We start from the raw sequence: 21,843 nt of genomic DNA on the forward strand, positions 1-21,843 counted from the left end.
GGACCACATCTCTAACTGCTGACCTACTAACAAAGAAATATTATATAAGGCTTAACAGCTCTTGAATATTTGGATGACAAGACTGATGTTAAAGAACAATTTAAATCATCACTTCATTTATATGAAAGACAGATCAGTTTTCCTTTCAAAGCAATACTTAAAATGGTTCATCTTATTGGAAAATTTGAAAAAACAACACAAAGAAAAGCATTTTAAGATGTATAGATACTGGGTATATCTCTGTGATGTAGTACATGCCTAATATATAGGTTACTATGAGATCAATCCCAGACTAACAAACATAGGTAAGGTATGCATCAATAGAACGTTCTCTTCTCCATCTATTGTTTATCAACAAGAAAACTTATTACCCACCAAGAATCTGCCTAATGATTTTTTCACATTTTGGTTCCTCAAATTATATATTAATGGATTTAGCATACTTATCACTGTGGTATAAAACACAGAGGACACCTTCTCTTCCTTCAGAGTATTACTTGAATGAGGTTTGAAATACATAAAGGTGATAGACCTGAAAAAGATCCCCACCTCCATGAGGTGAGAGCTTCAGCTACCAAAAGCTTTGGACCGGCCCTCTGATGAGCTGATTTGAAAGATGCAGCCAAAGATAAAGACATAGGAGATGGTAACTGCTAGGTTAGGGACCACTGTGTTGAGTCCAACAATGGTAAACAGGAGAATCTCATTGAGATGTGTGTTAGAGCAGGAGAGGTTGAGGAGGGGGAGAAAATCACAGAAGTAGTGGCTTATGATGTGGGATTTGCAAAATTTCAACTTCATCATATCATTTGTATGTGCAATGGCAGACGAAAGGCTTAGGATGAAGGCAACCAGAACCAACAGTGAGCAGAGCCTAGATGACAAGATCACATTGTACATGACTGGTCTGTAGATGGCCACATATCGATCAGATGCCATGGCAGTCAGGAGATAACTACCAATGTGAATTATTTCATATATCAAAAGAAGGTCTAGATTTCTCAATCTTCTCATAAAGAGGAATACAATGGTATGAAAGAGGAGTGGCTTGGGGTCCCCTTACAGTGAACAACCTGAGACTGGATCTCATCCTAGACACTTTAAGACAGCAATGGACCAAGTATAACAAAGAGAGCTTTGTCCCAGAATTTTATCTAGTTTGGAAAAATACTAAAATTGGGAAAACTAGATTTTTTTCTTTAACAGAGCTTATCAAAGGACATATTAAATATTTGATAAAAATGAAAAAATATTTTTCCAAAGCATCCTTAAAGGGATATAACCCCTTATGTGAGCAGGTTTGAGCTCCATTTTTCACACTAAAATCTCAAGATGATCTGTAAGACAAAAACAAAACAAAAACAAACAAAAGCATGAAGAAACAGGTACTTATGATTTCATTTTACTTTTACAGTCTCTGTGAACATATATGTACTCCAATCACCTAATACTCCACCTGAAAATACACTTCCTGGATTGTACTGTTTCCTGTATATAGTAGTGGCCTATGACCACTTTATGGCCATATGCCACTCTCTAAAGTACTCAATAATGGTAAAACACAGTGTGCACCACGCTGGCAACAGGAACACCATGTTTTGGCTGTATCCAGGCTACCTTTCTGATCATTCTCATTTTCTAGTTGTGTTACTGTGGTCCCAATGTGGTGAAGTATTACTTCTATGATATTCCTGCTATGCTAAAGCTGGCCTATGCAGACACATCAGCTCTGGAGCAGGTGGGGCTCATCAGAGTGGACCTGATGTCCCTCAGCTGCTTCCTCCTCATCCTCACCTCTGACAGATGCTCCATTCTGCGGATCCCATCTGCTGAGGGGCAGCATAGAGCCTTCTCTACCTGCAGTGCCCACTTCACTGCCATCCTCCTTGCATTTATGTCAATGGCTCTCGTACACTCCCAATCCCTGGCTTAGTATGGCTGTTCAGGTCTTGAATAACCTGGTCACACTCATGCTGAATCCTTTGATATATAGCCTGATAAATGAGGAAGTAAAATGTTCTCTGAAGAAAGTGTTACAGCAAGTGTTGAATCTGTGTAAGAAGAAATAAAAAATGGCTTAGAGTCTAATACTTTAATAATACTATATCTTCTTTGAAAGCTATTCCTTTCTTTGTAGACTTGGGGATGGATGGCAAATTACTCACTGTGAACTAAGAAATTACTTCATCTGCAAGGACCATCTCTTTTCAGTTGTCAAAGTGTCTTGGATTTCCTTTCTTTACCTGATTTCTGTTCCTATCCATACAAATTGTTTTTTTCCCTTTCTCTACTACTTCTTCGTCAACACAAGTTCCATCAAATGTCTCCCTAATAGTACATAATAAATAAATAAGCTCTCATTTCAAAGTCTTGCATTCTTAATATAAATGGAAGAAATTTAATCAATTGCTTTGACATCCATTTGTGACTTCTGAAACACAATTAAGCCAAGTATCAAAAGACCACTCCTGGATGAGACCTAGTTGTGCTCTTATGAATGAATTAGAGTAGTGATATATTGATATACTCAGTCGTCTATAAAACATTTGTATATGTGTTATATCAAGAGTGGCAAAAGAGAATGTAGGCAGAGTCCACAGAGAGTCTCTTTTAAGGCAAGGCAAAAACTTTTGTTTTTCTCTTCTAGAAATTGTGAATTTTGTTTTAGAATCTTCAGCACTCCCTAAAGCCATTGCAATGTCCAAGCTGCAGTTGCTTTGTCATTTCAAACATTTTGTAACTTTTCTTTCCTCCTGTTGGTGACATTGATAGACAGGAAGTGTACCTTTGTTTACTTATTTGATTGTGTATGTGTAAGTGTATGTGAATGACAGTATCTGTGTGAGCACATGCACCCCGTGCCCTATGCATGTGTGTCTGTTTTTGAATGGAGAGGATATTGATGCTTTGGAGCTGGAATTACAGGAATCTGTGAGATGCCTGAATCAGATTGTGGGTTCTGAGCCATCTCTTAATTCATACACATGCGCACACACACACACACACACACACACACACACACACACACACACACACACATCAGCTACTAGATGAAGATTCTAGGATGGCATATAATGTAATCATCAATCTCATTATAATTGATGTACATTCAAATAGCCTCTCCACTATTGCTTAGATTGTTAATTGGGGGTCATCATTGTAGAACTCTGGACATTTCCCTAATGCCAGATTTCTCTTTATACCTATAATGGCTCCCTTTATTATGGTATCTCTATTCTTGTTCTTCTCTATTCTTTCCCTTATTCATTTTTCCTGCTCCCTCATGAGCATGTCTCCCCTTTCTTCTCCCCTTCTCTTTCTTCTAACTCCCTCTCCCCTTCCTCTATGTTCCCAATTTGCTTGGGAGATTTTTCCCTTTCTGCTTCTCTGGACCAACTGTAATTTTTGTGATTCAGAAGTAGATTTGCAGTCTGAGGGAGGGTTAATAGCTCATTTAACATAATATACAAGTATTTCAACTAGATATTTGTACAAATTAAATAATATATATGATCATAAATATATTGAATAGATAACAACTTTATTTATTGTAGACTAAAAGTCCATACCTGATTACCAATATTGAGTAGACTCTGATAAATCTATACAATAGTATTATCAACAATAACATCGATTTTAAATGATTACTTTGAATAAAGATAAACTAAGAACAAATTAATAAAACATTTATTCATATGAAATGGTAGAAATGTCAATCACCAGTCCTCTGTGGCAGTGTTAAAATCAGGTATTGTCTATAGGCATATAAAGGTAAAAAGAAGAATCATAAAACAATCAACTGTTTGTTATTTTGCCTACAATACTAGTTTCAAAATTTATAAATGTGTCAAAAGTAAGCTTTGTCCTCTTACGACGTTTCATGTCCTTCGGTTTCCCATGGACAATTCTGATCATGAGTTGCTTCACCAAAACAAATAATTAATATTCACAACCATAAAAATTATCATGGGAATTTTGTTAGTGTCTTCTCAAATTTATATATTGCTATTATCTTTAAATATTATGCCATTCACATCATGTATTGTTTTCAGGGGTTGAAGTACACATCTGGATCCACTGGAAACATTTTATAATTTCCCTGAGGTCAGCTCATCACTCTTTTTGCTCGGCGCATGTACTTATATTAGTGCTCCCTCATTGCTTTGCAATGGGGTTTATGTCTTATAGCTAGATATGATTTGTTCAGATTTCTGAATGTTAATTTACCACTCAGTGCCTTACTGAAGTCTTAAGTTGGCTTTATCACAGATACTCTAAGGATTTTGGATTAAGCTACTTTATCATCTACAATCAAAGATGGCATTTCTCCTTCTTTTTCTAATTGTTGGGACTTCTCATATCACAGCTAATGTATATTTAATAATAAATCATGATAGAATGGAGACACACTTCTATTACCTTGCTTGATATAAGGACCTATTAATTTATGGAGTCAGCAGGCAAATGGAAATCAAATGGTCTTGCATACTCTGAATAGAAAAGAAGATTACAAGATCTCCTAAGCAAACTAGGAGTAATGGGTAGGGTGAGGGAGGTAGGAGAGAGAGGAGGGGGAGAGAGCATGAGGGATCAGGAAGGTCTAATTGGGGGAAGGACAAAAAAGGAGAGCAAGTAAAGAGATTCCTTGATAGAGAAAGCCATTGCAGGTTTAAGGAGAAACCTGGCACTACAAAAATTCCCATGTATCCACAAGGATTACCCCAACTAAGTATCCAAGAAATAGTGAAGAGGCTACCTTAAATGTTTTTCCCCTATAATCAGATTGATAACTACCTTAAATGCCATCATGGAGCCTTCATCTAGTAGTTGATATAAGCAGAAGCAGAATTCACAGCTAAGCATTGAGCTGAACTCCTGGAATCCAGTTGTAGAAAGGAAGAAGTGATGAGTAAAGGGGTCAAGAACAAGAAACCCACATAAACAGCTGACCAGAGCAAGAGGAAGTTCATGAACTCCAGACTGACATCTGGGGAACCTGCGTAAGATCAAACTAGATCCCTTGAATGTGGATGTCAGTTGGGGGCTTGGGCAGTCTATGGAACTGCTGACAGAGGAACCATTATTTATCTGTAGTGCATGAAGGGGCTTTTTGGAGCCCATTCCCCATGGAGGGATACTATCTCAGCCTAGATACAGAGAGGAGGGTCTTGGTCCCACTTCAAACGATGTGACAGACTTTAGTTGTCCCCCATCTGAGGCTTCACTCTCTCTGAGGAGTGGATGGGGCCTGGGACAGGGAAAGGGTAGGGGCAGTGGGAGGATGAGAGGGAGAGAAAACTGGGATTGACATGTAAAATAAGATTGTTTTTAATTTAAATTTAAAAATTAATAATAAAAAACTGTTAAAACACAATGATCAGAATGTGCATTGTGAAATTGCCAATCTTTTTGTCAAGTAATTTCTCTTATGCTTCTCTTGATTTTCTTTTGCATTTGTTTTGTCCTCTGAAAGATCAATGGGTAGACCTACGGTCCAGTTCCATGTTTCTAAACATTCCATATTAGTGAGCTGCCCAGTACTTCACATACTGCAAGGTTTCTTCTTGGAAAATAGTATTTGTACTTTGTCAGTTCTATACAAGTGTATCATGCATTTTGTATTTTGATTGTTCTTCACTCTAGACTCTCTCATGCTCCTCACTCTCATGTCTACCCACCTTTCCCATACTAAGATCTTTTTTACATTTGTGTATATTTATTTCATCCATTTCTTATGACCAGGAACATATATGATCACAGGTTTAGAACTAGAGTCTACTAGACATAGTAGTAACACAACTGGATAGCTGATTTCAAACTCAAACATTCCATCAATAGCCTATAATATGTTCTCTGAGGAAAATTATGAATAATATTTTATCATCTCAATAGACATGATTTGAAACTGCTCTCTCTCCCTTGACTAAGATTTTATTTTATTTATACAAAAAATCATTCCTTTTGTTTGGTTTTGAGTAATTTAAACAAAGCAAAACTGTTGTCTTTCTTAGGGATTCTATTGTTGTGATGAAACAAGTTGACCAAAAGGCAAGGTGGGGAGGAAAGAGTTTATTTGGCTTACACTTCAACATTACTGTTCATTAGTGAAGGAAGTCAGGACAGTTACTGAAATAGGGCAGGACCCCAGTGACAGGAGCTAAGGCAGAGGGCATGGAGAAGAGCTACTTACTGGCTTGCTACCCCTGGTTTGCTCAGTCCACCTTTCTTATAGAACCCAGTACTACCTGCCCTGGAATGGTACCACCCACCATGGGCTGGGCCCTCCCCTACTGTTCATTGTATAAGAAAATACCTTGCAGGTGGATCTCAAGGAGGCATTTCCTCCACTGGGGCTCCTTCCTGTCTGATGACTCTGGCTTGTGTCAAGTTGACACATAAAACCATCCAGTATAACTATAACAATTTATTTGAACAGCCTTGTGAAAAGAGATTTGTTTATGAGGAGGAAGTAAGCAAGGTCTCAGAGAGTCAAGGAATCATTACCATGTGTCTGAGGTGGAAACATTCAGGCTATCCACCAGTCTCCAGTCTCCAGTCTCCAGATCAGATATATCTGAATTTTTGAAGATTTTTCTCTCAACAGCATATTTAGAGATTTATCATCCCACCATTATACATAGAATTCTTCTCCTTATACCATTCTCTTGTTTTTTGTAGCTTGTCATGTTTGTTGTTGAGATAGAATCATGCTGTTTAACCCAAGGACTAAGAATTTCGTTTTAAATGTTTTTGCCTCAGCATCCAAGGGCTTGGATCACACATAGGCCTGATTGCTTTTGTTCTTTTTATTAATTTCACATACTGGAAGTATATTTTCCCCATATATATCTCGATTAGAGTTTCCATTTCTTCCTCTCCTACCAATTCCTTACCATCTCCCCTCCCATCTGAATCAACCCCCTTTCTGTCACTCAGAAAATTGTTTTCTAAGAGATATCAATAATAGAAAATAATATATAAAAACACCAAATAAAACAAATTAAACAAACAAAAGGAAAAGAACCCCAAAAAAGGCACGAAAAATGGTATAGATGCAGAGACACACTAATTTTCATTTTTATATTTGGAAAACTGGAAGCCTATATATACCAAGGACCTGTATACCTGTATGTTGTAAATTAAAAACTAACTTTAAAGGTGGAGGCAGGTGAATCTCTGTCAGTTTGAGGCTGGCCAAGTCTACAGATCTAGGTCCAGGACAGGCTCCAAAGCAATATAGAAAAACCCTGTCAGGAAAACAAAAACAAAAACAAACAAACAAAAAAAACAAAAACAACAACAAAAAAAGCCTAAGTTTAAAAATCCCTGTCATAACATTAGGAGTCAAGGAATGTCCAAAGATGCAATTGACTTCATTTTCTGTTGTCCATCTACTGCTGAGATATAGCCTATCTTTCAGAGTAGTTTGTTTCCCCATTGAGCCTCCCTTGCAGAAACAAAGTTTACATTTGCAAGTGGTTATCCATTGAAGATAGCTTGTAGGCTAGGTAAGGGGCATGTGTCCACTTCTCCTTTCAGCTCCAGGAAAGCCTCTGTTGTAGACTCCTGCAGGCCTTGTGCATGCTGCCTCAGTCTTTATATGTGAGCCAATCCTGTTCATTTGGAAAACCTCCTTTCCAAAGAGCCCTCTTCTACTCTTTGTGACTCCCCTTATGTTTCCAGGATGCTTCCCTAATATGGTGTATTCAGTATAAACACACATTTTACCCCTATAAGAGGTGTAGTGTTGGAGTGAAATAATATGAAAAGGGGGATGAGACTTTGGATAAATGAGCATTTAATTGATGAAGTGACATCTAGGGAAATTATGAATCAAATTTTATAGCTTTTTCTTAGGTACCTTGCAGAAATTGGAGAAATCTTCAGTCTTTTTTTTTTCTGTCTCTGCTTCCCAAGTTCTGGGAATAAAGTGGGCCACCAACACCCAGCTTTGAAATCTTCAGTCATATGATATATATATATATATATATATATATATATATATATATATATATACAGTGAGATAGTTACATTGCCTCCTTCTGTGGCACTGACCACACCCATTGTGGGAGTGGAGCCATGGGCAGAAGTGACCTGTGGAAGGAGGTCAGAGGAAGAACCAGGAACACTCTCTTACTGGCAGTACTCGGACAGGAGAGCATCCGGTGGAACTTGCTGGTGTTCATCTGTCTAGGTTGTAAGTTATTTCTCCCTGAATAAACATCTATTCGGCCTATTTGTTTATCCTGATCCTTATTTAACTGCCATATATATACATGTATATATGATATATATATATATATATATATATATATATATATCTCAATTACATTTAACTACACTACACATATAATTTTTCATTTAAAACACACTTTGATGAAGTTGGAAAACCCACCTCAAGGTAAACATTTAAAGGCTGAAAAACATCAGAGGGGTAATCTGCAGAAAATAATTTCAGTTTTTCTCAATGTAAGAGGTGTAGATGTAGAATATGCCTTCGCTTTGAAAACACCAAGCCTTCCCCCCCACACACATTTCTCATTTCTATGCCATTATTTAGTATATTCAGTGATAGTTATTCTATCACTGCAACTCTTTCTGTTGACACATGGTTTATATTATGCTGTGGAATATGAGGGAAACCACTCTTCATAAAGTAATGACAAAATCACAAATCATTGCCTTGAACTCTCTATTGATTTTTTGAAGTTGATTTTATTATTTGGTTAAATGCAATAGCTTAGATTTACAGGAATTTGTTAAGCTACATTTCTAGAGACAACTTTAAAATTACTGATGAACCTGATTATTAAACTGCTCTTCTATCCTCCTAGATTCATACAAACATTTCTGAGCTTCTTGCAACAACTGGAATGCCTAGGTGTGTGACTTCATGACTCTAGTCTCTCTCTTGTACTTATACTATATATCAGTAAATTATATTGTTTGATAATGCTAAAAGTGTCTCAGACATTCTCAAAAACATAAAATAATAATTTTTCAAGTAATGACTATTTTCTCATGGTATATAAAAAATTCAAAGAAAAGATGTTAACTTCTCATGTTTCATCTTTTTTTCTCTCAATTTTAAGATGACAGCCTTACCCCAAGTAGCTTTTTCAATGCATTCTTTACATCCTTGTTCCTTAGGCTATATATTAGGGGATTCAGCATTGGGATCACTGTGGTATAAAACACAGAGGACACTTTCTCCTCTTCCATCTTATTGCTGGAAGGAGGCTTGAAATACATGAATGTTATAGACCCAAAGAATATTCCCACAGCAAGAATATGGGAGCTACAAGTGCCAAAGGCTTTGGAACGTCCTTCACTGGAACGGATGCGAAAAATACTAGTTAAAATGAAAGCATAAGAGATTATGACAGCCAGTGTAGGTGCCAGGGTATTGATTCCACCAATAATAAATAGCAATATCTCATTAATATGGGTGTTGGAGCATGACAGAGTCAACAAGGGCAATATGTCACAAAAATAGTGGCTGACAATATGAGACCTGCAGAAGGACAACATTGTCATACGTGTGGTATGGACAGTAGCCCCAAAGACACCCAGTGAGTATACCACAGCCATCATTATGGAACAGACTCTTTGGGACATAACAATATTGTAAAGCAGTGGGCTACAAATGGCAACATAGCGGTCATAGGCCATGGCTGTCAGGAGGTAGCCTTCTGCAATGACAAAAATGAGGAAGAAGTACAGCTGAGTCATGCACTCCAGAAAGGAGATGATGTTCTTCTCAGATACAAAGTTCACCAGCATCTTAGGTGTTATGACAGAGGAGTAGCAGAGGTCAATGAAGGATAAATGACTGAGGAAATAATACATTGGGGAGTGAAGTTGAGAACTGATGGCTATCAAAAGGATCATGCCAAAGTTCCCCACCACTGTGACCAAATATATTACAAGAAACAAGAAGAAGAGTGGCAACTGAAGCTCTGGACGTTTTGTCAGCCCTTCAAGGATGAAGTCAGTCACTGCAGAATGGTTCATAGTAGCCAGTACTCATAAAATGTTATCTATAAGGAGAAGGGAGAGAAAGGGTTGATAGTCGCTTTTATTTTCTGCTTGTGTTTGATGGATTCATTTTCTGACAATCTCATTTCTCCCATACCTTTGTGCACTCAATAGACCATTTTAAAACATTAATTATTTTATTTCATGAAATTATAATATAATACATCATTTTCCTTTCGTACCTGAAAACCTTCCCATATTATTCTCCTTGTTTCATAAAAAAAATCATAACCACCTTTTCATTAAGTATTGTTACATGGATATATGCATATGTGTATATTCATATGCATTCCTTATTACAACCTGTTTACCCTGTATTGTTTAATTTGCATGAATGTTACAGGGATTACCCTTTGGAAATGGGTGGGCAAGCATTGTGCAATTCCCGAGGAAGGGTGATTTCTCCTGCTTTCAGCAAATCTGTTGTCTGTGATTTTTTGTGTAGGGTCGAGACCTCATGAGCTTTAAAGGCTTATAGACAAAGGCTGAATTTAGCAGTCCTGGTTGCACTCCACCTTATTGACTGCCCATTATTTTGTCAGTGTCTTTTAACTTTACTTATAAACTTGATTCTGTAAATACTACAGGTTAAGAATAAGCATAATCTCTGAATATTTTGTTTGTATAATAAAAATAAGACTACATATCATTTTCACTTGAGTACATGCCAAAGGAATCATCCACTTTACAAAACTTAATTTCCAATAGGGTTTAGATAAGTTAGTTTTCTCAATGTATTTATATGACTCAACATCACAATCTCTAAACCTGGGAGGATACACAATAAAGTGGGTTTATAAAAGAAAACGATTATAGAAATTTCTCGTCTATTCTCCATAGATTTGCAATATTTCTCTCAGAAGAGAAAGCCAGAATAGGTTAAGGCATTCTCCTTAGTATGGATGTAACAAACAGAAATGTACTGCTACTGTCTGACCATAAAGCACAGCTGAGGCCAGCCCTGTCTTTGAAAGAGCAAAGCAGAGCTGACTTCCAGGTGCAATATCTGAAATACTAATAATTCACTGATTCCTTTAGGGGCTTATTTTCCTTGCAGTACTTGAAGCCAAACTCACCAATTTCTCAAATCCATTAGATCAGAACTCCATGCTTTCTTATTTATTCATTTGGTATCACTGAAATTTCAATGGTTATAACATATGCTTCTTAAAAGTTAATTGTGATGATTTTAATTAAATAATTTTATATGGAAACTGTCTCTACAGGTGTTGGAGACAACATAGCACTTAAGAGCGCTGATTACTCCTCCTCCAGAGGACATGCGTTCATTTCCTAGTGCCCACCTGCCAACTTACAACCATATAACACTTCAGTCCCAGAGTTTCTTCCTGTGGTCTCTGTGGGCACCAGGAATGTACATGATGCATTGATAGATATGCATGCAAAACACCCATGCACATAAAATTACCATAAATACTATATCATAGCAATATTAGTAATATATTACTAGAAATTTCATTAGAGGAAAATAGATAAAGTCACGATATCAATATGGTTTAAAAGAACATTTTTTAACATTTGAGAAAAATAAATGTAGAAAATAACATACATACAATAAATAACCTACTTTTATTTTGTATGGAAAACATTCTTAATATCCTAAAATAATAGAGAAATCTGTTTTTCCTAAGTTTCTGAAGGCCTTCTACAACTTCTGTAATCCTTTCAGATGGATGCTCTGCACTAGATCAGTTGAAAATATGAATTAGATTGAGAGATTCTTAATTTACACCTGTAGATATCCCATCACACCATGCATCACAGCAGGAAAAGGTACACAACAGTTTGTGACATTTAGTAGGTACCACAGTTTTGGTTAAGTGGAAATATTACTCACTGAATTTCCTTTTGTAAGGGATGTGTCTTCCAGGTAAAGTACATATGATTTTGAGGTTTAAATTGTTCATATGGTGGAGCAAGCAAATCCATCAGTGTGTGTTTTGGTAGCGCTCAATATGAGATGAGCATGAACATCTCCCTTGTCTGGGGATGCTTATTTAGTGAGTTAAAACCTCAGTGCTACAAAAAAATACAAGAAAATATCTATACAAAACCAATATAGAGATCATAATATCCAAGTGCTAGGATTAATTCTTTTATTCATTCATTCTTGTTAACTCTTAGCATCATTCTTTCTTAGGAAATACTTTTGATGTATAAAGAAGAGCTCAAAATGAAGCAAAATTAGAAAGATTTAGGGAGGCAAGTGAGAGCCATTGCAGGAAGTTCAGATTAACAGTAATGGAAGGTGTCTACAAATTCAATTGGAAAATTTGTATAAATATATTTCCTCAATCTAAAGTTATATAGATATCAGAAAATCTTATCCTTTTAGAATACAGAGACATTCAAATAGTTGATAAAAATTACATGAATTTTTGTTTTGTTTTGTTTTCTTTTTTATTACATTGATTGTCATCTCAAAGGGGCAGGATAGCCTGACACAATATTTATACTTCCTACCAAAGTAATCCATAGTTAGAGTCACAAATGAACCAAGATAAAATATTACATATGAAATCTTTGACTGAAAATAAGATATTATATGTAGTGGAGGTGAAAATGAACAACTTCCAATTTCATAGGACATATCCTTTCTGTAGGCAGAGAATGAGATATTGATTTTTGGTGCTTAATGTGTTTTCCCTTATTTTGGCACCCACAATTACACTATCCTTGTAGTTCCACATTACATAATGGTATCAGATGGAAAACTTGTCTGCTGCAATTCTTGATATGTATGAATGAGAATGCAAGACAGACAACTAATACTCAATATGTAAGGATACAGATGCCCACAAAGTCTACTTAGTTACCCATGAAAAAATCAGCATTTACACACACACACACACACACACACACACACTCACACACACACACGCAGGTAGATGGATAGTTTGACAGATAAAGATATAGAGACTGAAAATATGTTGAGATTTTGCTTCCCTCCTTAATTAAAATATGGAAATACTATAAATCCTTAACTTTTAAACAAATAACTAGAACAGTGTGCATTCAGATAGACAGTGAGCAAATGAGAATATATTAAACCATAATTTTTTTCTATTCTGTTTTTAAAGCATTTGTATCTAAAGTCACATAAAAAGTAATTGTATATAATCTATAAAACAAATGCTATATCACATAATATAGCGTAGTGTTAAAGATTTTAACATTACTGTGGAAATACTCTGCATGGCATCAAATTGTGGGTGATTTCTTGTTAGTCATTAACTACAAATTAATTACCTCAGTGGTAATTATATTATGAGAGCCTCCTTTTAGAGAGATACGTCAATATAATTGTTAAATTAATTTCTAAACTTTGGTATATACAGTGTTACAGTGAGCAAGATGAATCTACAGTATTGATGAGCTAATTACTGTTAAGGCAATTTTAATAGTACCACTCACATATCATTCAAGACTTATTCAACTCTCTAAAAAATTTGAATCTACTCACCATAAGATATTTGCTTCAAACAATGAGATCCTATATTATTTAGAAATGTTGAGCCTGGATTTAGAAATACAAAAGTAATTCATTCCCAAAGGAGCACAAACTCTCTGAAGATTTGGCCTATGTGTGATACACAATTAATAAAGAAATGAACTAGAGCTGTGATGATCTCAGTAACATTTCAGAGCCTCAGGGATTCAGCACTATTAACAAAACTCGATAATAAATCCTATGCTGTCTTCCTACAATAACATAATTTACAAATTATGTTATTTTATTTTATTTATTGGAAATTACTCAAATACAACAAATGTTTATTGAGTGCTAAGAAAAGATATTGTACTTAATCCAAGACTATCACAAGAGAGGGAAGACAGAACTCAAGTCCCCTAAAACAGAAATCAAGTGGCAGGAGAGGTTAATAAATTCCAAGGTAAATAAATTTAAAAGTGATAAAGGACATTACAAGGATGTCCACAAAGATGGGTACCAAAGTCACTCTGTAGGGAAGATAATATCTTCTGCTTTTGATATGTCATTGATGAGGAGTTGGGTCCTGTGGTTCCCACTGATAATGCTCATTACAGATATTTGAGTCCATTCTTACACAGATCAGTAAACTAGATGGATAGTCATGGAATTCATTTGTTGTTATCTTAAGTTAACTCTAGCAGATGCCAATCAGTCTTAAAGGGGTTTACTCTCTGGAGAAATAACTAGATTTCTCTATTCACTAGCTTATATGTTTTCTATCACAGAATCTGTGAAGATACACAGTGTCGCAACTACTATTGCTAAAAGATTAAATGTAATTAAAACATCCTTCCCCATGAGACAAGACTTACCTCAGTAATTTCGTTAATTTAGACTACTTGTTCAAATCCCAAATTTATGCTTTATGACCTAGAACCTCATAATCGTTAACATTGTGTGAAACCATTGGCCACACAAAACATGTGAGATCTTGCTTCTAGTATCCCTTTCACATATTTTCCTGCTTGGTTAAAATAAAGCATACTCTGGACCAGGATTTTATTGTTACCCAAGCTCACCTGAAACTCATGACATGTCTTGTCCATCCTCCAGAGAAGTCATGCACCGCCATACTTAGTTTTAGTTTAAAAATTAATTAGTTCTTAGGTACTGTTTTGATCATATTTACTCCAAGAAACGTTTTTTGAGATCAACTCCAAATTTTCTAATGACAAAACTTTGTGGAAATTTTATTGATATTAATTAATTCATTTAAAACTCATTATTAATTGGTGATGCACAGATATTCTTATGAGTTGTCTTCTTTTGGTATGGTTGACATACCAGCGCTACATTCTTAGAGAAATCTGTCTCTGACTACCTTGCAGCTAACAATTAACAATAATTGCATGAGTAGGAGTGGGAGTATTTGTTCAACTATTCTTTCCATACTAGGTATTGCTGTTAAATAAGGATCAGGATAAACAAATTGGCCAAATAGATGTTTACTCAGGGAGAAATAACTTACAACCTAGACAGATGAACACCAGCAAGTTCCACCGGATGCTCTCCTTTCTGAGTCCCGCCAGTAAGAGAGCATTCTGGTTCTTCCTCAGACCTCCTTCCACAGGTCACTTCTGCCCATGGCTCCACCCCCCCAATGGGCTTGGTCAGTGCTACAGAAAGAGACAAAGTGACTATCTCACTACAATTCCCCTTTTAGTCTAAAGAAAATATTTAGGCTTAATACAAAACTATATACAAAACAGTGAATAACAAGTGTGTTCTAAGAAAAGGAAAATCGAGAACAAAATGACCTACATATCTAGTCCTAGGGTGAAGGCATAATAGAGTTTACAATAGAGTTCTTCTAAGCTGGAAAACGTAAGTCTAGTACCTAATATATCTAACTAGGAAGAGAGAATTATAGTTGTGATAGTTTAATCTTCAACCTCATCAAGACCTGAGAAGGAAAATAACGATACTAGGGTAGACAGGAAGTGCCGATGGGCAACTTCCAAAAGGTGCAGCAAGGACAGAAACAGCAAGCAACCTGGACAGTCACCCTAGGTCTCACAGCAATGTTGGTACACCCAGTTTTGGCTAAGGCCAAGAGAACTTGACAGACCACAACAGCAGAAGGGAGGTAGAATGGCTGTCTTACCCTGACTTGGCAAGGTCAAGCAGTCTTCTATATTTGTCTCCTGCAAGCACATAGGACTGCATGTCCAAATCAGTGGTCAAGGTGGGGGCAGTTCTTTGCCCAACAGGCCATTAGCTGAGGTGAGAATGAACTCCAGCAAGGGCAACAACAGTGTTCAATATTTTCGGGAAAGTGCACAGTGCTGTCAGGAGCAACAGTGTCTCATGTCAACGGAGTACTAATATTAAAACATTTAAATGCCATGTTCTGCATGTCTATGAAGTGATTGAAGATTAAGCATCTATATCTGACTAATCTCATAGGTACAGGAAACATGAGTGAAGATAATCTGTAATACTCAGGAACTTAGCTAAAATAACTGATTGAAATTTCCCTGAGTAAAGCAGGAACAAATACTTAAACAATATAACTATATACATATGCATACATATAAATCACAAAAATAGAAGTAGAGTAGAATGTCAAGACAAGAGGTAGAACTATAAAGGGCAGCATGTTAAATATCCCAAATTGTATCAATATACAAAATGTTTTGAATACAAGAAAAGTATACATACATAGAATATGGCAAGAATAAATGTGCATAAATTGTATCAATATATAAAATGTCTTGAACATAAGTATACATGCGTAGAAAATGGTAAAAATAATGTGCATAAAACATCATAAATGGAAAGATTTCACACAATATAACAAAATATAAACTTAATTTTACATAGCTTACCACAGATAAGAATATATAACAATGTAAGCTGTAAAATACTATCTCACTCTTACTCAAATTCACAAGAAAATAGGCTAATCTACCTATATCCCATCTAAACCATACCTTTCCCAACCATACCCTATTCCTGTCTAAAAGATAAACCCAAGTCTAAGCACCACCTTCCATACCCAACCCTAAATAACTAAGACCAACCCAAAGAAGATGACTATTATCCCAAATTTCCAAGGGTAGGGAAAGGGGGCGTTGTTATCTCAAGGTTACTTCCTGCTGAAATGGGATGATGATTGCTCCATGGAATCCTGTAGGAAGAAAATTTTTACAAACCAAATTTCACAACAGAACTGGCTGTGACATATGTAGCTAGTTACTGTGTGGCAGAAAATGCTTGACTGTAGTTCTATTTGAAACTCTGGCCAGGGTGTAATAAGAAGGTGCACCATTACAGCGAGCTAGTCATGAGTTGTCTCGAGCAAAATAGTCTCAAACGGGTTTTAGGGTGATGTTTGTAGTTCAGATGCATCAGGTTGAGTCAAGTGGAAACGATGACATGGGGCCCCATCTTCTTTCCAAAGAGTTCAAAGACTGCTGTTAGATAATTGTTATTATTTCTTGTGGAAAAGTTACACATCAATATTAAAGTAGAATTTTCAAGTTTTAAGGTATACATTAGGGAAAGTCAACAATAAGCATGAAAATGTATGTGAGAAAATTAGGATTTCAGAGAGAAAATTGCATATAAGAAATGAGTCCCCAGATTTTGTTTTCTTCTGCCTTACACCAATTGGCTTCTTGATTTAAGGCAGAAACCATGAATTTAATCTTAACAACATGCTTGAATTTAGAGAAGGAAAGCCAAATCCATCTCGAAAGCCAGCATTGGTTTACATGAATTGGGACTTCAGGAATATTAGATAGTAGAGAGAAATAGATTTCTGTATAGAGATAGTTTACTAGAATTAAATATTTTTACCATATATCAGATTCTGCTTCCTTAAGTGATTGTTTCTGAAGAGCTGTCTTCTCTTCTGTAGGTACCTACATGTGTCTTTTGGCTGTTTGATGATAGGTTTTCTCTGTTTTCCTATAGCAACAAGAACAGAACACTTCCCCTACCTTTGAGAGGTCTCCGCACATTTCATGGGACCTAATTTGTTGGATGACTTGTCATTTCTCTTCATTAAGATGTTTCTCTTGTTCAACTCGGATCTTTATTAATTTAGATGGTATCCATAGTTTTTCTTCTCCTGGAGATACAAGTGCAAAACCCCTACCTCAACATAACACATATCCTGCTTTCCATTCTGAGGTCAATAAATCCTAGAAGTACACTGGCTGATTTAGTTCAGAAGTTTTTTCAATTGTCCAGTGTCTTTCTGCAGCTGTTTTCCCTTTTTCATCAGCATTAAGAAAGTTTAATGTTAATAAAGCATTATGTAATCTGTGTTTGGGTGTCTTGGTTCTTCTTGCCTGATTATGGAGCATTTCTTTTAAAGTACGATTGGATCTCTCAACCACTGCTTGTCCTGTAGGATTGTGTGGTATACCAGTTATGTGATTTATGTTATAAAACTCAAAAAACTGTTTCAATTTGCTGGAGACATATGCTGGAGCATTGCGAGTTTTTATTTGTGCAGGTATGGCCATAATGGCCATTACCTCCAATAGTTGTGTGATAACAGAATCAGCCTTTTCAGAGCTCAGAGCAGTGGCCCATTGAAACCCTGAAAATGTATCTATACTGTGATGTACATATTTTAATTTTCCAAATTCTGCAAAATGAAACACATCTATTTGCCATATTTCATTCCTATGTATACCTTTAGGGTTACTGCCTGGTGGTAAAGGAGTTTGGTTATAGAATGAGTAAGTAGGACATTTCCTTACTATTTCCTTGGCTTGTTGCCAAGTGATAGAAACATCCTTTTTAAAACCTTTGGTGTTCATGTGGTGTTTCTTATGAAACTCTGAGGCTTCTAGCACACTTCCTATCAATAAATGATCAATTTCATCATTAGAGGACCTGGCAGAACTGTATGGGATCTGATGTGTGATATATATATATATATATATATATATATATATATATATATATATATGATGAGTCCTCTTTCTGATAGTATCATGTAACTGTATAAACAATGAAGTTAATTCTGTATTGTCAAAAATAAATTCCGCAGTCTCAATGTGTAAAATGACTCTCTCTGCATATTAAGAGTCAATAACTATATTGAGGGGTTCTGTAAAATCCATAAGTACCATGATAATGGCATACAATTCTGCCTTTTGTACAGAAATGTAAGGGCTTTGAACTTTGCTAATTTTTCCTGATTTATATCCTGCCTTACCTGATTTCTTTGCATCAGAGTAGAATGTATGAACTCCAGAAATAGGTGTTTTTCTTACAATGTGTGAAAGGATCCAAATCATTTTCTTTATGAATTTGATTCTCTCAGTTTTGGGATAGTTGTGGCTAATCGTTCCCAAAAAGTTACTGCAAGCTCTTTGCCAATATTCATTATCTTTCCATAAGGAGGAAATTTCCTCATTAGCTAAAGGTACTATAATTTCTTCTGGGTCCCTTCCTGTTAGCTGATGAAGTCTTAATTTACCTTTTATAATCAAGTCAGAGATCTTTTCTATATATGTTTTTAGTTTTTTATTCTGTTTATGTGGTACGAATATCCATTCTAATATGTTATCTAATATGTTTCATAAGAAACACCACATGAATACAGTCTAGGTTTGGATCCACATGGTCCACATGTGCTTCTAGTATCCCCTTTTCTACTCATTCTAATTCCTTTTCAGCTTCAGCTGATAGTATTTGTGGACTATTCAAGTCCTTATCTCCTTTTAGGGCCATTTTCAAATTTTCATGCCCTTCTATTCCAATAGTGGTTTGCAGTTGAGAATTCTCTCCTACTAATTTTTGAAGATCATTAAGAGTCTGGTAGTGATCTCTTCTGATCTGTACTTTTTGTGGTCTAATTTTCTGTAGACCTATTTTATATTCTAAGTAGTTGATAGACTCTCCTTTTTGCATTTTTTAGGTGCAATTTGTAATCCCCAGCAAGGTAAAACTTCCTTTACTTTCTCAAACATTTTTTCTAATATTTTTCCTTTAGAGTCAGCTAACAATATATCACTTACCAAAATTAAATCAAGAACAGACAAACAACTTAAATAGACCTATAAACCGCAATGAAATAGAAGCAGTCATCGAAAGCCTTCCAACCAAAAAAAAGTCCAGGGCCAGATGGATTCAGTGCAGAATTCTACCAGACATTCAAGGAAGAACTAATACCACTACTCCTCAAACTGTTCCACAAGATAGAAACAGAAGGTTCATTGCCAAACTCTTTTTATGAGGCCACAATACCTTTGGTACCCAAGCCTCACAAAGACACAACTAAGAAAGAAAACTACAGACCAATATGCCTGATGAACATCGATGCAAAAATACTCAATAAAATACTGGCAAACCGAATTCAAGAATACATCAGAGAAATCATCCACCATGACCAAGTAGGCTTCATCCCTGGAATGCAGGGATGGTTTAACATACGAAAATCTATCAACGTGATCCACCATATAAACAAACAGAAAAAGAAAAACCATATGATTATCTCCCTAGATGCAGAAAAAGCCTTCGACCTCAGACAGTGTAGCCAGGATGTATCCCTGGTGCACAAAAGGACTTTGCAAACACATTCCCCCATGGAGGGATAACTGCTTTAATCTAGAGACAGGAGAGAAGCTCTAGTCCCTACTTCATATGACCTGTCAGATCTACATGACCCCAACTGGATGGCATTCCCCTACATATGGAATTGGGGTGGGGGGATGGGAGGGGAGGGTGGTTAGAGTGCATATGAGAGGGCAGAGAGGGTAAAAGGGAGGGAAGGAGGGAAGGAGGGAGAGAAGGAGGGAGAGAAGGAGGGAGGGAGGGAGCTATGGAAGGAGCGAGGGAGGGAGAGAAGGAAGGAGGGAGGGAGGGATTGAGGGAGGGAGAGGGAACTGGGATCGACATGTAAAATAATAAATTCAATTAAAAAAAAATGCTTTGACTCCAAAATTTAAGTTGAAGGACACCTTACTGGGGAAAAGGATTTCTATTTTTGTTTCACAGAAAATTAAGAGCTGTGGATTCCTTCCAGACTAATGTGGCTTGATCAAGCCAGACCGCCTGAAACAGAGTACGAGGTGATCCTAAATTCAAAACAGCTGGACAAAGCAGCTTTACAGACTACAGCCAGGATTTCTGAATCTTCTTCGAATCCCCCATGACAGCGCCTCTTACCAGCAGGAAGTAGTTTGGAAAGAACAACACCCAAATTCCCAAGTACTGTCTGAAGTAGTTTGGAAAGAACAATGCCCAAATTCCCAAGTATTGTCTATAAATGTTTGTTTTCATTTAAATGGACTTTGTTATATAAAATAAATTTTAAAAAAAGAAAAAAAAGTCACTTTACCATGTAGATCAAAATAGAATTATTTGCTTTCTAAGTTAAACATTCTCATATTCCACATGTGCTGATGTGCCAAAGTAGCAACATTAAAATTATTTCTAAAGGTTTTCTTCCTATCCATAAAAGTAACATCCTCACTCATGATTTAGCTTCTGAAAAATATATATTAATGTACTCCCTTGAGACCATATGCAAGAATAGACATAGCATGAAATTTATAAATATTTAAACTATTTCTTAATTTTTTAGATTAAGTAAGTTTAAAATTTTGATGATAATCCCTTAAACAGAGGCAAAAGAAATAGAACCTTTGTATCTAAGAAAATGAGAACTATTCAGCATATCTTATGTTACTGTGTTCACAACAAAGACTAGCAAAATTATTAGCAATATATTAGCAAAAACAGAAATTAGTTTTACTGAGGCCAAATACATCAACTGATAACTATAACAAAAAATTCACTTAATTCGGCATGTACCCAAAAGATGCATATGCATACAACAAGGGGACATCTGTTCAACTGTGCTAATAGCAGCAGTATTTGTAATAGCCAGAACCTGGAAGCAAACTAGATGCCCCTCAACTGATGAATGGATGAAGAAAATGTGGCACAGTTACACAATGGAATACTACACAGTGGAACAAAACAATGAAATCTTGAAATTTGCAGGCGAATGGATGTCACTTGAAGAAACCATCCTGAGTGAGGTAACCCAGTCACAAAAGACAAACACGGTATGTACTGCTCATATATGGATTTTAGACAGAATGAAGGATTAGCACCAGCCTACAATCCACACCACTAAAAGAGATAGAAAACAAGGGGGACCATAAGAGAGACATACAAGGTTGCCTGGAGAAGGGGAGCAGGACAAGATAACCAAAACAAATTGGGATCATGGTGGGAGGGAAAAGAGAGTTAGGAGGGAGAGGAGGGCAGAGGTGGGCATAAGGGAGCAGGAAGACTGAGTCAGGAAGAGAACAGAGTGG

The 21,843-nt window shown here is 36.3% G+C and overlaps 1 protein-coding gene and 2 pseudogenes across 1 annotated transcript; 1 reads left to right on the forward strand and 2 right to left on the reverse strand.

Moving 5' to 3' along the window:
- Positions 1–351: 351 nt before the first annotated feature.
- LOC127231380 (olfactory receptor 8D1-like) lies at positions 352–1,014 on the reverse strand (annotated as a pseudogene).
- Positions 1,015–1,332: 318 nt separating this feature from the next.
- On the forward strand, positions 1,333–2,069 carry LOC127231382 (olfactory receptor 149-like; annotated as a pseudogene).
- Positions 2,070–9,087: 7,018 nt separating this feature from the next.
- Positions 9,088–10,026, reverse strand: LOC127231313 (olfactory receptor 8D2). The gene has a single exon (XM_051196846.1). It carries the CDS (start codon positions 10,012–10,014, stop codon positions 9,088–9,090), a length of 927 nt encoding a protein of 308 aa, XP_051052803.1. The 5' UTR covers positions 10,015–10,026.
- Between the last annotated feature and the right edge of the window lie 11,817 nt (positions 10,027–21,843).

Source organism: Phodopus roborovskii, unplaced genomic scaffold, assembly GCF_943737965.1.
Source record: "Phodopus roborovskii unplaced genomic scaffold, PHOROB, whole genome shotgun sequence".
Classification (NCBI taxonomy): domain Eukaryota; kingdom Metazoa; phylum Chordata; class Mammalia; order Rodentia; family Cricetidae; genus Phodopus; species Phodopus roborovskii.